Source organism: Taeniopygia guttata, chromosome 33 (genome assembly GCF_048771995.1).
Source record: "Taeniopygia guttata chromosome 33, bTaeGut7.mat, whole genome shotgun sequence".
Classification (NCBI taxonomy): domain Eukaryota; kingdom Metazoa; phylum Chordata; class Aves; order Passeriformes; family Estrildidae; genus Taeniopygia; species Taeniopygia guttata.
In genome coordinates, this window is record NC_133058.1 from 965,698 (window position 1) to 983,839 (window position 18,142).

At 51.5% G+C, this 18,142-nt stretch overlaps 1 protein-coding gene across 1 annotated transcript in view; it reads right to left on the bottom strand.

Annotated features, from left to right (window-relative positions):
- The window catches only part of MEGF8 (multiple EGF like domains 8), a 120,544-nt gene that overhangs the window by 91,993 nt on the left and 10,409 nt on the right, over positions 1–18,142 (bottom strand). Inside the window, exons 5-9 of the mRNA XM_072920700.1 lie at positions 15,141–15,318; positions 11,457–11,554; positions 9,496–9,760; positions 6,494–6,674; positions 1,829–1,989 (exon numbers count right to left, since the gene is read on the bottom strand). Of these exons, the coding sequence (XP_072776801.1) occupies positions 1,829–1,989; positions 6,494–6,674; positions 9,496–9,760; positions 11,457–11,554; positions 15,141–15,318 (883 nt within the window). The remainder of the gene's footprint in view (positions 1–1,828; positions 1,990–6,493; positions 6,675–9,495; positions 9,761–11,456; positions 11,555–15,140; positions 15,319–18,142) is intronic.

Sequence of the window (18,142 nt, forward strand, 5' to 3'; positions counted from 1 at the left end):
CAAAACTTTGGGGATTTTGGGGGATTTATCCCAAATTTTGGGATTGTTGGGGGGGTTGAGAGACAATTCCCAAAAAAAATCCAGAGAAAATTGGGTGAATTTTGAGGAAAAAATGGAATCTTTGGGGGTTTTTTGCCCCATTTTTTAAGGGATTTTTCTGGGAATTTGGGGATTTTTCAAATTTTTTTGGGAATTCCGGGAATTTTGGGATCTGGGCTCTCCCCAAATCTCCCAGTGATGGCGACACCTTCAGAACTGTATAAAAATTCCCCAAAATTTGGGATTTTTGTGGGATTTCGATGGGCTTTTCACCATTTTGAATGGGATTTTGATGGGAATTTTTGGGTTTTTCCCGTTTTTTTTGGGAATTTTCTCGGGAATTGCGGGAATTCCGGGCTCTCACCGAACACCACCATGTAGTCCTCAATGAGGGAGGTCCCAAACCCCCAAAATTTGGGATTTTTGTGGGATTTTATGGGATTTTCACCATTTTTACCGGGATTTTGATGGGGATTTTTTGGTTTTTCCCATTTTTTTGGGATTTTTGTTGGGAATTCTGGAAATTTTGGGATCTAGGCTTTTCCCACATCTGCCAGTGATGGCAACACGTTTAGAAAACTCCAGAAGTCCCCAAAATTTGGGATTTTTGTGGGATTTTATGGGATTTTCACCATTTTGAATGGGATTTTGATGGGGATTTTTGGGTTTTTCCCATTTTTTTGGGAATTTTTTTAGGAATTCCAGGAATTTTGGGATCTGGGCTCTCCCCACATCTCCCAGTGATGACAACACCTTCAGAAATCTATAAAAACTCCCCAAAATTTGGGATTTTGATGGGATTTTCACCATTTTGAATGGGATTTTGATGGGAATTTTTGTGTTTTTCCCATTTTTTTGGGAATTTTTTTAGGAATTCCAGGAATTTTGGGATCTGGGCTCTCCCCAAATCTCCCAGTGATGGCAACATCTTCAGAACTCTATAAAAATTCCCCAAAATTTGGGATTTTGGTGGGATTTTATGGGATTTTCACCATTTTTAATGGGATTTTGATGGGAATTTTTGGTTTTTTCCCGTTTTTTTGGGAATTTTCCCGGGAATTGCGGGAATTCCGGGCTCTCACCGAACACCACCATGTAGTCCTCAATGAGGGAGGCCCCAAACCCCCAAAATTTGGGATTTTTGCGGGATTTTATGGGATTTTCACCATTTTGAATGGGATTTTGATGGGGATTTTTGGATTTTTCCCGTTTTTTCAGGAATTTTCTTGGGAATTCCGGGAATTTTGGGATCTTGGCTCTCCCCAAATCTCCCAGTGATGGCGACAGCTTCAGAAACCCCAAAAATTCCCCAAAATTTGGGATTTTTGTGGGGTTTTATGGGATTTTCACCATTTTTAATGGGATTTTGATGGGGATTTTTGGGTTTTTCCCATTTTTTTGGGAATTTTTTTGGGAATTGCGGGAATTTTGGGATCTGGGCTCTCCCCACATCTCCCAGTGATGGCAACACCTTCAGAAATCTATAAAAATTCCCCAAAATTTGTGATTTTGATGGGATTTTCACCATTTTGAATGGGAGTTTGATGGGAATTTTTGTGTTTTTCCCATTTTTTTGGGAATTTTTTTGGGAATTCCGGGAATTTTGAGATCTGGACTTTTCCCACATCTGCCAGTGATGGCAACACGTTTAGAAAACTCCAGAAGTCCCCAAAATTTGGGATTTTGATGGGATTTTCACCATTTTTAATGGGATTTTGATGGGGATTTTTGGTTTTTTCCCGTTTTTTTGGGAATTTTTTTGGGAATTCCGGGAATTTTGGGCTCTCACCGAACACCACCATGTAGTCCCCGATGAGGGAGGCGCTGTGGAAGGCTCTTTCCCGGGGTCCCCCCTGGGACCCCCCCCCAAATTCCCCCCGGGCCCTCAGGGAGCTCCAGTGGCGCCGCTCCAGGTGGAAAAGGTCGGAGGAGTTCACCCTCACACTGAACCTGCAGCAGAAAAGGACCAAAATCAGCAAATTCCCACCCAAAATCCCAAAAATACAGGGAAAAAACAGAGCTCACAGCGAAAAAATGGGGAAAAATGACAAAAAAATGAGAAAAAACGGAGAAAAAATGAGAAAAAACGGGGGGAAAATGGGGAAAAAAACGGGGAAAAGATCAGAAAAATCCAAAATAAAACCCCACAAAAATCCCTCAAAACAAGACCTCAAAATTCCCACCCAAAATCCCAAAAATACAGGGAAAAAACAGAGTTCCCAGCGAAAAAATGGGGAAAAATGACAAAAAAATGAGAAAAAACGGAGAAAAAATGAGAAAAATTGGGGTGGAAAATTGAGAAAAAATGGGAAAAAAGTCAGAAAAATCCAAAATAAAACCCCACAAAAATCCCTCAAAACAAGACCTCAAAATTCCCACAAATTACCCCAAAATGAGCCCAAAATAAACCCAAAAATCCCAAAAGTTTCCCCTAAAAAAGAGCCCAGAAAAGGCCAAAGGTGGAAAAGGTCGGAGGGGTTCAACCTGACACTGAACCTGCACCAAAAAAACACCAAAATCAGCAAATTCTCACCCAAAATACCAAAAATACGGGGAAAAAATGGGGAAAAATGACAAAAAAATGAGAAAAAACGGAGAAAAAATGAGAAAAAACGGGGGGAAAATAGGGAAAAAAATGGGGAAAAGATCAGAAAAATCCAAAATAAAACCCCACAAAAATCCCTCAAAACAAGACCTCAAAATTCCCACCCAAAATCCCAAAAATACAGGGAAAAAATAGAGTTGCCAGTGAAAAAATGGGGAAAAATGAAAAAAAAAAGAGAAAAAACGGAGAAAAAATGAGAAAAAATGGGGGGAAAATGGGGAAAAAATTCAGAAAAATCCAAAATAAAACCCCACAAAAATCCCTCAAAACAAGACCTCAAAATTCCCACCCAAAATCCCAAAAATACAGGGAAAAAACAGAGCTCCCAGCGAAAAAATGGGGAAAAATGACAAAAAAATGAGAAAAAACGGAGAAAAAATGAGAAAAAAATGGGGAAAAACCGGGGAAAAGATCAGAAAAATCCAAAATAAAACCCCACAAAAATCCCTCAAAATAAGACCTCAAAATTCCACCAAATTACCCCAAAATGAGCCCAAAATTAACCCAAAAATCCCAAAAGTTTCCCCTAAAAAAGAGCCCGGAAAAGGCCAAAGGTGGAAAAGGTCGGAGGAGTTCACCCTCACACTGAACCTGCGCCAAAAAAAGGACAAAAATCAGCAAATTCCCACCCAAAATCCCAAAAATACAGGGAAAAAACAGAGCTGCCAGCGAAAAAATGGGGGAAAAATGACAAAAAAATGAGAAAAAACGGAGAAAAAATGAGAAAAAATGGGGGGAAAATGGGGAAAAAATGGGGAAAAAATGGGAAAAAATCCCCTCCCAGTCCCTCTCACCACTCCAAAATCCCCTAAATTCCCCCTAAAATCCATCTAAAATCCCATAAAAGCCCCTAAAACCCCCCCAGATCTCTCTCCCAGTCCCTCCCAGTACAAACCAGTACAAACCAGTAACAAACCAGTACAAACCAGTATAAATCATTCCGTCCCAGTCCCTCTCACTACCCCAAAATCCCCATAAAAGCTCCCTAAAATCCCCTAAATTCCCCCTAAAATCTCAATAAAATCCCCTAAAACCCCCATAAATCTCCCCCAAACCCCCCCAGCTCTCTCTCCCAGTACAAACCAGTCCCTCCCAGTATAAACCAGTAACAAACCTGGCGGTGGAGGGCCGGTGCCCCCCGTAGACCAGCAGACTGCGGGAGTGGGGCAGGAACAGCAGAACCCCCCAAAAATGCCCCAAAATCCCAATAAAATCCCATAAAACCCCCCCAAAACCCCTCTAAACCCCCCCAGCTCTCTCTCCCAGTCCCTCCCAGTACAAACCAGTATAAACCAGTAACAAACCAGTAACAAACCAGTACAGACTTATATAAACCAGTCCCTCTCACCACTGCAAAACCCCCTAAATTCCCCCCAAAATTCCCCCCAAAATCCCAATAAAAGCCCCTAAAACCTCCCCAAAACCCCTCAAAACCTCCTCCGATCTCTCTCCCAGTCCCTCCCAGTACAAACCAGTACAAACCAGTATAAACCAGTTCATCCCAGTCCCTTTCACTACCCCAAAATCCCCATGAAAGCTCCCTAAAATCCCCTAAAATCAATGTAAAATCCCATAAAAGCCCCTATAACCCCCCAAATCTCCCCCAAACCCCCCCAGCTCTCTCTCCCAGTCCCTCCCAGTACAAACCAGTACAAACCAGTATAAACCAGTTCATCCCAGTCCCTCTCACCACCCCAAAATCCCCTAAATTCAATGTAAAATCCATGTAAAATCCCCTAAAACCCCCCCAAAATCCCCTAAATTCCCCCCAAACCTCCCCCAAACTCCCCCAAACCCCCCCAAATCTCTCTCCCAGTACAAACCAGTACAAACCAGTACAGACCTGGCGGTGGAGGGCCGGTGCCCCCCGTACACCAGCAGGCTGCGGGCGTGGGGCAGGAAGAGCAGAACCCCCCAAAACCCCCCCAAACCTCCCCCAAAACCCCCCCAAACCTCCCCCAAACCCCCCCCAATCTCTCTCCCAGTCCGTCCCAGTACAAACCAGTAGCAAACCAGTATAAACCAGTTGATCCCAGTCCCTCTCACTACCCCAAAATCCCCAAAATTCCCCCTAAAATCCATCTAAAATCCATCTAAAATCCCATAAAAGCCCCTAAATTCCCCCCAAATCTCCCCCAAACCCCCCCAGCTGTCCCTCCCAGTCCCTCCCAGTACAAACCAGTAGCAAACCAGTATAAACCAGTTGATCCCAGTCCCTTTCACTACCCCAAAATCCCCTAAATCCCCCCTAAATTCCCCCTAAAATCCCCCCAAAATCCCAATAAAAGCCCCTAAAACCCCCCCAAAACCCCTCAAAACCTCCTCCGATCTCTCTCCCAGTCCCTCCCAGTCCCTCCCAGTACAAACCAGTATAAACCAGTTCATCCCAGTCCCTTTCACTACCCCAAAATCCCCATGAAAGCTCCCTAAAATCCCCTAAATTCCCCCTAAAATCAATGTAAAATCCATCTAAAATCCCATATATGCCCCCAAACCTCCCCCAAACCCCCCCAGCTGTCCCTCCCAGTCCCTCCCAGTACAAACCAGTACAGACCTGGCGGTGGAGGGCCGGTGCCCCCCGTACACCAGCAGGCTGCGGGCGTGGGGCAGGAACAGCAGGGAGTGTCCCGCCGCCCGCGGGGCTTTGCCCCCCCAGACCCCCCCCCCAAACCCCCCCAGATCTCCCTCCCAGTACAAACCAGTACAAACCAGTCCAAACCAGTACAAACCAGTAACAAACCAGTAACAAACCAGTACAGACCTATATAAACCAGTCCCTCTCACCACTGCAAAATCCCCTAAATTCCCCCCAAAATTCCCCCCAAAATCCCAATAAAAGCCCCTAAAACCCCCCCAAAACCCCTCAAAACCTCCTCCGATCTCTCTCCCAGTCCCTCCCAGTCCCTCCCAGTACAAACCAGTATAAACCAGTTGATCCCAGTCCCTTTCACTACCCCAAAATCCCCATGAAAGCTCCCTAAAATCCCCTAAAATCAATGTAAAATCCCATAAAAGCCCCTATAACCCCCCAAATCTCCCCCAAACCCCTCCAGCTCTCTCTCCCAGTCCCTCCCAGTCCCTCCCAGTACAAACCAGTACAAACCAGTAACACACCTGGCGGTGGAGGGCCGGTGCCCCCCGTACACCAGCAGGCTGCGGGCGTGGGGCAGGAACAGCAGAACCCCCCAAAATCCCCCAAAATCCCAATAAAATCCCATAAACCCCCCCCAAATCTCCCCCAAGCCCCCCCAGCTGTCCCTCCCAGTCCCTCCCAGTCCCTCCCAGTACAAACCAGTCCAGACCTGGCGGTGGAGGGCCGGTGCCCCCCGTACACCAGCAGGCTGCGGGCGTGGGGCAGGAAGAGCAGGGAGTGTCCCGCCGCCCGCGGGGCTTTGCCCCCCCAGACCCCCCCCAAACCCCCCCAGCTGTCCCTCCCAGTGCCTCCCAGTACAAACCAGTATAAACCAGTACAAACCAGTAACAAACCAGTAATAAACCAGTACAGACCAGTATAAACCAGTACCTCTCACCACCCCAAAATCCCCTAAATTCCCCCTAAAATCAATGTAAAATCCCACTAAAATCCCATAAAATCCTCTAAATTCCCCCCAAAACCCCCCAAACCTCCCCCAAACCCCCCCAAATCTCTCTCCCAGTACAAACCAGTACAAACCAGTACAGACCAGTATAAACCAGTACCTCTCACCACTGCAAAATCCCCTAAATTCCCCCAAAATTCTCCGTAAAATCCATCTAAAATCCCATAAAACCCCCCCAAAACCCCTCTAAACCCCCCCAGCTCTCTCTCCCAGTCCCTCCCAGTCCCTCCCAGTACAAACCAGTGCTGACCTGGCGGTGGAGGGCCGGTGCCCCCCGTACACCAGCAGGCTGCGGGTGTGGGGCAGGAACAGCAGGGAGTGTCCCGCCGCCCGCGGGGCTTTGCCCCCCCAGACCCCGACGCGCTCCCAGGGACCCCCGGGCAGGGGCAGCCGGAACAGATCCGGGGAGAACACGTCCGACGAGGTGCGGCCTGCAACGGGAAAGCAAAGGTTTTGGGGGAAAATCCACGATTTTGGGAAAAAATCCTGAATTTTGGGAAAAAAATCCATTATTTTGGGGGAAAATCATCGATTTTGGGAAAAAATACTGAATTTTAGGGGAAAAAATCCCGAGTTTTGGGGAGAAAATCGCATATTTTGGGGGGAAAATCCCAAATTCTGGGGGGAAATCCTGAATTTCGGGGAGAAAATCGCCTATTTTGGGGGGAAAATCTTGAATTTTAGGAGGAAAATCCTGATCTTGGGGGGAAAAAAATCCTGAATTTTGGGGGGAAAAATCCTGAATTTGGGGGGAAAAAAAATCCTGAATTTTGGAGGAAAAAATCCCCCCCAAACCCCCCGATTTACCCCCAAACCCCCCCACAATCCCCCCAAACCCCCTGAAACCTTCCCCAAATGCCCCCTAAAACCCCCCCAAACCTCCACAAATCCCCCCAAACCTTCCCCAAATTCCCCCTAAAAACCCCCAAATCCCCAAATTCCCCCCAACCCCCCCCAAAAAACCCAAATGCCCCCCAAATCCCCCCAATCCCCCCCAGACCCCCCAAAACTCCCCCAAATCCCCCCCAAATCCCCCCCAAACCCCCCAAAAATCCCAAATAACCCCCCAAAATCCCAAATAACCCCCCAAATCCCCCCAAATTTCCCCCAAAAACCCCCCACTCACCCCCAAAGACGTAGAGCCAGTCCCCATCCACCAGCGCGGCCGCGTGCCCGGCCAGCCCCCCCAGACCCCCCAAAACTCCCCCAAATGCCCCCAAATCCCCCCCAAATCCCCCCCAAATCCCCCAAAATCTCCCCAAAAACCCAAATAACCCCCCAAACCCCCCACTCACCCCCGAAGACGTAGAGCCAGTCCCCATCCACCAGCGCAGCGGCGTGCCCGGCCAGCCCCTCCAAGCCCCCCAAATCCCCCTCAAATCCCCCCCAAATCCCCCCAAAAACCCCCCAAATCACCCCCAAACCCCCCAAAAATCCTAAAAAAACCCCAAATCCCCCCCAAGCCCCCCACTCACCCCCGAAGACGTAGAGCCAGTCCCCATCCACCAGCGCGGCGGCGTGCCCGGCCAGCCCCTCCAAACCCCCCAAACCTTCCCCAAATCCCCCCAAATCCCCCCCAGACCCCCCCAGACCCCCCAAATCCCCCCCAAACCCCCCCCAGACCCCCCAAAAATCCCAAATAACCCCCCCAAAACCCCCCAAACCTTCCCCAAACCCCCCACTCACCCCCAAAGACGTAGAGCCAGTCCCCATCCACCAGCGTGGCCGCGTGCCCGGCCAGCCCCTCCAAATCCCCCCCAAATCCCCCAAAAACCCCCCCAAACCTTCCCCAAATCCCCCCAAATCCCCCCCAAACCCCCCCAAACCTTCCCCAAATCCCCCCAAATCCCCCCCAAACCCCCCAAAAAACCCAAATAACCCCAAATTTCCCCCAAAAACCCCCCAAAAACCCCCACTCACCCCCGAAGACGTAGAGCCAGTCCCCATCCACCAGCGCGGCCGCGTGCCCGGCCAGACCCCCCAAATCCCCCCCAAACCTTCCCCAAATCCCCCCAAATCCCCCCCAAACCCCCCCAAATCCCCCAAAAACCCCAAACAATCCCCCCAAAATCCCAAATAACCCCCTCAAATCCCCCCCAAACCCCCCACTCACCCCCAAAGACGTAGAGCCAGTCCCCATCCACCAGCGCGGCCGCGTGCCCGGCTAGCCCCCCCAAATCCCCCCCAAATCCCCCCAAATACCCCCCAAATCCCCCCAAATCCCCCCCAAATCCCCCCAAATCCCCCCAAAAACCCCAAATAACCCCCCCAAAAACCCCAAACCCCCCCAAACCCCCCACTCACCCCCGAAGACGTAGAGCCAGTCCCCATCCACCAGCGCGGCCGCGTGCCCGGCCAGCCCCCCCAAACCCCCCAAACCTTCCCCAAATCCCCCCAAATCCCCCCCAAACCCCCCCAGATCCCCCAAAACCCCCCAAACCCCCCAAAAATCCCAAATCCCCCCCAAACCCCCCCAAAAACCCCAAACAACCCCCCAAACCTTCCCCAAATCCCCCCTCAAATCCCCCCAAAAAACTCATATAATCCCAAATGCCCCCCCAAACCCCCCCCAAACCCCCCAAACCTTCCCCAAATGCCCCCTAAAAACCCCCAAATCCCCTCAGACCCCCCCAAAAAACCCAAATAACCCCAAATTTCCCCCAAAAACCCCCCAAAAACCCCCACTCACCCCCAAAGACGTAGAGCCAGTCCCCATCCACCAGCGCGGCCGCGTGCCCGGCCAGCCCCTCCAAGCCCCCCAAATCCCCCCCAAATCCCCCCAAATCCCCCCCAAATCCCCCTAAAACCCCCCAAAAATCCCGAATAACCCCCCAAATCCCCCCAAATCCCCCCAAAAATCCCCCAAAAATCCCAAATTCCCCCCAAATCCCCCCCAAACCCCCCACTCACCCCCAAAGACGTAGAGCCAGTCCCCATCCACCAGCGCGGCCGCGTGCCCGGCCAGCCCCCCCAAATCCCCCCCAAATCCCCCCCAAAACCCCCCAAACCCCCCAAAAACCCCCCAGACCCCCCAAAAACCCCAAATAACCCCCCCAAACTCCCCCCAAATCCCCCCCAAGCCCCCCACTCACCCCCGAAGACGTAGAGCCAGTCCCCATCCACCAGCGTGGCGCCGTGCCCGGCCAGTCCCCCCAAATCCCCCCCAAATCCCCCCCAAATCCCCCCAAAAACCCCCCAGAGCCCCCAAAAACCCCAAATTCCCCCCAAATCCCCCCCAAACCCCCCACTCACCCCCGAAGACGTAGAGCCAGTCCCCATCCACCAGCGCGGCCGCGTGCCCGGCCAGCCCCGGGGGTCCGTGGGCTCCGTTTTGGGGGGGCTGCAGCAGCCGCCAGCCCCCCCCGGGGGACCCCCGCCCCTCCTCGGGGGACCCCCGCCCCTCCTCGGGGGGCCCCCAGCCCCACAGGTCGTTGGTCAGGGCCCCCCCCCGCAGCTGCCCCCCGAAAATCAGCAGCGTGTCCCCCCAGGCCACGGCCGAGTGCGAGTGACGGGCGGCCTGCGGGGAGGGCAAGGGTCAGGGGGGTTTGGGGGGATTTGGGGAAATTTGGGGGGGATCGGGGTTTTGGGGGGAAATTTGGGGGGGTTAGGGGGAGTTTGGGGTGATTTGGGGTCTTTGGAGTGGATTTGGGGGGAAAATTTGAGGGGGTTTGGGGGAAATTTGGGGGGATTGGGGGAAAATTTCAGGGAGTTTGGTAGTTTTGGGGGGAGTTTGGGGGAAATTCGGGGGGATTGGGGGAAAATTTGGGGGGGAACGGGGTTTTGGGGGGGCTTGGGGGCAGCTTGGGGGGCTTTGGGGGGAATTTGGGGGGGTTGGGGGGAATTTGAGGGGTTAGGGGGGAAATTTGGGGGGATTTGGGGAAATTTGGGGGGGTTTGGGGGGATTTGGGGGGGTGTGGGAGGGTTTGGGGGGAATTTGGGGGGGTTATGGGGGGGAATTTGGGGGGTTAGGGGGGAAATTTGGCGTGATTTGGAGTCTTTGGAGTGGATTTGGGGGGAAATTTGGGGGGGTTTGGGGGAAATTTCGGGGGCTTTGGGGTTTAGGGGGGGTTTGGGGGGAAATTTGGGAGTTTGGGGGGAAATTTGGGGGGAATCGGGGTTTGGGGGGGAATTTGGGGGGAAATTTGGGGGGGATCGGGGTTTTGGGGGGATTTGGGGGGAAATTTGGGGGGGTTTGGGGGCAGTTTGGGAAAAATTTGGGGGGTTAGGGGGGAAATTTGGGGGGTTAGGGCGGAAATTTGGAGTTTGGGGAAAATTTGGGGGGAGTTGCGGGGAAATTTTGGGGGATTAGGGGGAAATTTGGGGGTTTGGGGGGAAATTTGGGGGGTTTGGGGGGAAATTTGGGGGGAATTGGGGGAAATTTGGGGTTTGGGGGGAAATTTCGGGGGGGTTAGGAGGAGTTTGAGGTTTGGGAGGAAATTTGGGGGTTTGAGGGGAAATTTGGGGGGGTTAGGGGGGAAATTTTGGGGGTTTGGGATTTTCAGAGGATTTGGGGTATTTCAGGGGAAGTTTGGGGTGATTTGAGGCCTTTGGAGTGGATTTGGGGGGAAATTTGGGGGGGTTTGGGGGGATCTTGGGGGGCTTTGGGGGGATTTGGGGGAAAATTTAGGGGCATTTAGAATTTTGGGGTAATTTAGGGAGGGGTCTCACCGGGGCCGGGATTTTTGGGGTATTTTGGGGTATTTTAGGGTATTTTTGGGGTATTTTGGGTATTTTGGGGAGGGGTCTCACCGGGGCAGGGATTTTTGGGGTATTTTGGGGTATTTTAGGGTATTTTGGGGTATTTTGGGGAGGGGTCTCACCGGGGCAGGGATTTTTGGGGTATTTTTGGGGTATTTAGGGTAATTTGGGGAGGGGTCTCACCGGGGCGGGGATTTTTGGGGTATTTTGGGGTATTTTGGGGTATTTTGGGATATTTAGGGTAATTTGGGGAGGGGTCTCACCGGGGCCGGGATTTTTGGGGTATTTTTGGGGTATTTTGGGTATTTTGGAGTATTTTGGGGTATTTAGGGTATTTTGGGGAGGGGTCTCACCGGGGCCGGGACTTTTGGGGTATTTTGGGGTATTTTGGGGTATTTTTGGAGTATTTTGGGGTATTTTGGGTAATTTGGGGAGGGGTCTCACCGGGGCAGGGATTTTTGGGGTATTTTGGGGTATTTTTGGGGTTTTTGGGGTATTTTGGGGAGGGGTCTCACCGGGGCGGGGCTCCCGGGGGTCTCAGGGACTCGTTCCCAGCGGTTGGAGCTGAAGTTGTACCTGACCAGATCCCCCAGGGCCTCGTTCAGGTCCAGTCCTGGGGAGGGGGACACACTCAGGACCCCTCCCCAAATTCCCCAAATTCCCCAAATCCCCTAAATCCATCCACCGAAAAAAACCCCAAAAAATTCCCATTAAAAACCCCAAAAAAAAACCCAAAAAACCCAAAAAAAGACCAAAAAATCCCCCAGGGCCTCCGCCAGGTCCAGTCCTGGGGAGGGGGACACGCTCAGGACCCCTCCCCAAATTCCCCAAAATCCAAAAAAAATCCAAAATCCAAAAAACCCAAAAAATTCCCATTAAAAACGCTCAAAAAAACCCAAAAAAATCCCCTCAAATCCCCCAAAATCCAATTTTTTTGCCATTTTTTCCCAAAATTCCCTAATTCTCCCCAAAACATCCTCAAATCACTCCCATTTCTACCCCAAATCCCCCCATTTCCCCCCTTTTTCCCCATTCCCCCCATTTTTTCCTCATTTCTCCCCATATTTCACCATTTTTTCCCCACTTCCCCCCATTTTTCCTCATTTTGCCCCATTTTTTCCCCATTTTTTCCTCATTTTCTCCCTGTTTTTCCCCGTTTTTTCCCCATTTTTCCTGTTTTTTGCCGTTTTTCCCCCAAACTCACCCCCGAAGACGTAGAGCATCCCAGTCCCCGGCAGCACGGCACCGATGACCCCCAAATCCCCCCAAAACTTTGGTTTTTCCCCAATTTTTCCCCATTTTTTCCCCATTTTCCCCCGTTTTTCCCATTTTTTGCCGTTTTTCCCCCAAACTCACCCCCAAACACGTAGAGCATCCCTGTGCCCGGCAGCACGGCGCTGATGGCCCCCAAATCCCCCCCAAATCCCCCCCAAATCCCCCCCAAATCCCCCCAAAACTTTGTTTTTTCCCCATTTCCTCCCCATATTTTTCAATTTTTTCCCATTTTTTCCCCGTTTTTCCCAATTCTCCCCGTTTTTCCCCCAAACTCACCCCCGAAGATGTAGAGCATGCCTGTCCCCGGCAGCACGGCGCCGATGACCCCCAAAACCTTTGTTTTTCCCCATTTTTTCCCCATTTTTTCCCCAATTTTCCCCGTTTTTTCCCCATTTTCTCCCCATATTTCCCTGTTTTTTCCCAATTTTCCCCATTTTTCCGCCAAACTCACCCCCGAACACGTAGAGCATCTCAGTTCCCAGCAGCACGGCGCTGATGACCCCCAAAACTTTGGTTTTTCCCCATTTCTCCCATTTTTTCCCCATTTTTTCCCCGTTTTCCCCATTTTCTCCCCATATTTCCCCGTTTTTCCCAATTTCCCCCGTTTTTCCCCCAAACTCACCCCCGAACACGTAGAGCATGCCGGTTCCCGGCAGCACGGCGCCGATGACCCCCAAATCCCTCCAAAACCCCCACCAAATCCCCCCAAATGCCCCCCAAATCCCCCCAAAACTTTGGTTTTTCCCCATTTTTTCCCCATTTTTCCCATTTTTTGCTGTTTTTCCCCCAAACTCACCCCCGAACACGTAGAGCATGCCTGTCCCCGGCAGCACAGCACCGATGACCCCCAAAACTTTGGTTTTTCCCCAATTTTTACATTTCCCCCCCCCATTTTTTCCCCGTTTTTTGCCGTTTTTCCCCATTTTTCCCCTTTTTTGCCCAATTTCCCCCGTTTTTCCCCCAAACTCACCCCCGAACACGTAGAGCATGCCGGTTCCCGGCAGCACGGCACCAATGACCCCCAAAACTTTGGTTTTTTTCCCGATTTTCTCCCCATTTTTTCCCCATTTTTTCCCGTTTTTTCCCGTTTTTTGCTGTTTTTCCCCCAAACTCACCCCCAAACACGTAGAGCATGCCGGTCCCCGGCAGCACGGCACCAATGACTCCCAAATCCCCCCCAAATCCCCCCCAAAATCCCCCCCAAATCCCCCCAAAACTTTGTTTTTTCCCCATTTTTTCCCCGTTTTTCCCAAAACCCCCCGTTTTTCCCCCAAACTCACCCCCGAACACGTAGAGCATGCCGGTCCCAGGCAGCACAGCACCAATGATCCCCAAATCCCCCCAAAATCCCCCCAAAACTTTGCTTTTTACCCGTTTTTTCCCTGTTTCTCCCCATTTTTTCCCCGTTTTTTGCCCAATTTCCCCCGTTTTTCCCCCAAACTCACCCCCGAACACATAAAGCATCCCTGTCCCCGGCAGCACGGCACCGATGTCCCCCAAAACTTTGGTTTTTCCCCAATTTTTCCCCACTTTTCCCCCAATTTCCCCCATTTTTTCCCAATTTTCCCGTTTTTTGCCGTTTTTCCCCCAAACTCACCCCCGAAGACGTAGAGCATCCCTGTCCCCGGCAGCACCGCGCCGATGGCCCCCAAATCCCCCGCAAATCTCCCCAAAACTTTGTTTTATCCCCAATTTTTCCCCACTTTTCCCCCAATTTTTCCAATTTTTCACCATTTTTTCCCGTTTTTCCCCGTTTTTCCCCCAAACTCACCCCCAAAGACGTAGAGCATGCCGGTCCCTGGCAGCACAGCACCAATGACCCCAAAATCCCCCCAAAATCCCCCCCCAAATCTCCCCAAAACTTTGTTTTTTCCCCATTTTCTCCCCGTATTTTTCAATTTTCCCCCGTTTTTCCTGTTTTCTGCCGTTTTTCCCCCAAACTCACCCCCGAACACGTAGAGCATGCCCGTTCCCGGCAGCACAGCACCAATGACCCCAAAACTTTGGTTTTTCCCCATTTTCTCCCCGTTTTTTCCCCGTTTTTCCCCATATTTCCCATTTTTTCCCCTTTTTTGCCCAAAACCTCCCGTTTTTCCCCCAAACTCACCCCCGAACACGTAGAGCATCCCTGTCCCTGGCAGCACGGCGCCGATGGCCCCCAAATCCCCCCAAAATCCCCCCAAAACTTTGCTTTTTACCCGTTTTTTCCCTGTTTCTCCCCATATTTCCCCCGTTTTTCCCAAAATCCCCCGTTTTTCCCCCAAACTCACCCCCGAACACGTAGAGCATCCCTGTCCCCGGCAGCACGGCGCCAATGACCCCCAAAACTTTGGTTTTTCCCCAATTTCTCCCCAATTTTTCCCCATATTTCCCCATTTTTTCCCATTTTTTCCCCGTTTTTCCCGTTTTTTGCCGTTTTTGCCCCAAACTCACCCCCGAAGACGTAGAGCATGCCGGTGCCCGGCAGGACGGCGCCGATGACCCCCAAATCCCCCCCAAATCCCCCCAAAACTTTGGTTTTTCCCCAATTTTTCCCAATTTTTCCCCCATTTTCCCCATTTTTTCCCTTTTTTGCCCAAAACCCCCCGTTTTTGCCCCAAACTCACCCCCGAAGACGTAGAGCATGCCCGTTCCCGGCAGCACGGCACCGATGGCCCCCAAAACCTTGGTTTTTTTCCAATTTCTCTCCGTTTTTTCCCCGTTTTTCCCCCTTTTTGCCCAAAACCCCCCGTTTTTGCCCCAAACTCACCCCCGAACACGTAGAGCATGCCCGTTCCCGGCAGCACAGCGCCGATGGCCCCCAAATCCCCCCCAAATCCCCCCAAAATCCCCCCCAAATCCCCCCAAAACTTTGTTTTTTCCCCATTTTTTCCCCAGTTTTCCCCTTTTTTGCCCAAAACCCCCCGTTTTTGCCCCAAACTCACCCCCGAACACGTAGAGCATGCCGGTTCCCGGCAGCACGGCGCCGGCGGCGGCGGCGCGGGGCCGGAACTGGGGGTCCCCGTCGCTGAGGCGGTACCAGCGCCCCCCGCCCCGGGGGTCCCCCAGCCGCAGGTCGCAGCTGAACCCCAAAAACCCCGCCCGGCACTCGCACGCCCCCGTCTCCTGAAAAATACAAAATTTTGGTTAAAACGGGCCCTGTGGATGGTTTTGGGGTGTCCACAGGAGTTTTGGGGTCTCTCAGTTCTGAAATCTCCCAATAAAATCACCAAAATCCTCCAATGAAACGCCAAAAAATGCAATAAATACACCATAAAAAAAAAATAAATAAAACACCCCAAAATCCCATATAACCCCCAAAAATCCCATAAACCCCCCAAAACCCCCAAAAACCCCATAAATCCTTCAAAACACCCCATAAAACCCCCCCAAAATCCCAAGAAAACCCCATAAAACCCCCATAAAATACCAAAAACAACCCATATAAACCCCTAAAAACCTCCCAAAACCCCCCAAAACACTCCATAAAACCCAAAAAAAACCTCCATAAAACCCCCAAAATACCCCAAAAGAACCCATAAAACCTGAAAAAACCTCCATAAAACCCCCATAAAACCCCCCAAAAAACCCCAAAAAATCCCAAAAAACCCCTCTAGAAACCGCATAAATCCCATAAAACCCCCCAAAAAAAACCTCCATAAAACCCCCATAAATCCCCCATAACGACCCCCAAAAACCCCATATAACCCCCAAAAAACCCCATATAATCCCCAAAAAACCCCATAAAATCCCATAAAACCCCATAAAACCCCCAAAAACCCCATAAATCCCCCCAAAACCCGCACCTGGTTGCAGGCCCCGCCGGGCGGGCGGCAGTGCGTGCTGCAGGAGCGGGCAGCGCAGGCGGGCCCGGCCCAGCCCGGGGCGCAGCGGCACAGCCCCGGCGGGACGCACCCCCAACCCCCATAAAACCCCATAAAACCCCAAAAACCCCCAAAACAACCCATAAAACACCAAAACAAGCCTCTATAAAACCCCCAAAACACCCCATAAAAACCCCAAAAACCCCATAAATCCCCCCAAAACACGCACCTGGTTGCAGGCGCCGCCACGCGCTGCAGGCAGGGACCCGCAGACCCCCATAAACCCCCATAAAACCCCCATAAAACCCCGATAAAACCCCCATAAATCCCTCAAAACGCCCCATAAAACCCCCCAAAAACCACCCAAAAACCCCACAAAAAGCTCCATAAAACCCCCATAAAACCCCCAAAAACCACCCAAAAACCACCCAAAAACCCCCATAAAACCCCCGAAAACCCCAAAAAAACTTATAAAATCCCCATAAACCCCCCAAAACACCCCATAAAACCTCCCAAAAAACCTCCAAAAACCCCCAAAACAACCCATAAAACACCAAAACAAGCCTCTATAAAACCCCCAAAACACCCCATAAAAACCCCAAAAAAAACCCAAAAAAAACCCATAAAACCCCAAAAACCCCATAAATCCCCCCAAAACACGCACCTGGTTGCAGGCCCCGCCGGGCGGGCGGCAGTGCGCGCTGCAGGAGCGGTCGGTGCAGGCGGGCCCGGCGGGACGCACCCCCATAAAACCCCATAAAACCCCATAAAAACCCCAAAAACCCCATAAATCCCCCCAAAAACCCCAAAACCCCATAAAATCCCCAGAAAACCCCCATAAGATCCCCAAAAACCCATAAAAACCTCCATAAAACCCCTATAAAACCTCCCAAAACCCCCATAACGACCCCATAAAAACCCGAAAAAAACCTCCATAAAAGCCCCCAAAAACCCCATAAAAAGCTCCATAAAACCCCCAAAACACTCCATAAAAACCTCCAAAAAAAAAACCCAAAAAATCCCATAAAACCCAAAAAAAACTCCATAAAACCCCAAAAAATCCCATAAAACCCCTAAAAAAACCTGCATAAAACCCCCCAAAAACCCCATAAAAAAGCTCCATAAACCCCCATAAAACCCCCTGAAAAACCACCATAAAACCCCAAAAAAACCTCTATAAAACCCCAAAAAATCCTCCATAAACCCCCCATAAAACCCCAAAAAAACCCCAAAAAAATCCCAAAAAAACCCCATAAAACCCCTCTAAACACCCCAAAAACCCCATAAATCACCCCAAAACACGCACCTGGTTGCAGGCCCCGCCGGGCGGGCGGCAGTGCGCGCTGCAGGAGCGGTCGGTGCAGGCGGGCCCGGCCCAGCCCGGGGCGCAGCGGCACAGCCCCGGCGGGACGCACCCCCATAAACCCCCATAAACCCCATAAAAACCCCAAAAACCCCATAAATCACCCCAAAACACGCACCTGGTTGCAGGCCCCGCCGGGCGGGCGGCAGTGCGCGCTGCAGGAGCGGGCAGCGCAGGCGGGCCCGGCGGGACGCACCCCCATAAAAACCCCCATAAAACCCCATAAAAACCCCAAAAACCCCATAAATCACCCCAAAACACGCACCTGGTTGCAGGCCCCGCCGGGCGCTGCAGGCAGGGACCCGCAGACCCCCATAAACCCCCATAAAGACCCCCATAAAACCCCGATAAAACCCCCATAAATCCCTCAAAACACCCCATAAAACCCCCCAAAAACCACCCAAAAACCACCCAAAAACCCCCATAAAACCCCCATAAAGCCCCATAAAACCCCCAAAAAACCCCCCAAAAACTTATAAAATCCCCATAAACCCCCCAAAACACCCCATAAAACCCCCCAAAAAACCTCCAAAAACCCCCAAAACAATCCATAAAACACCAAAACAAGCCTCTATAAAACCCCCAAAACACCCCATAAAACCCAAAAAAAAACCCATAAAAACCCCAAAAACCCCATAAATCACCCCAAAACCCGCACCTGGTTGCAGGCCCCGCCGGGCGGGCGGCAGTGCGCGCTGCAGGAGCGGGCGGTGCAGGCGGGCCCGGCCCAGCCCGGGGCGCAGCGGCACAGCCCCGGCGG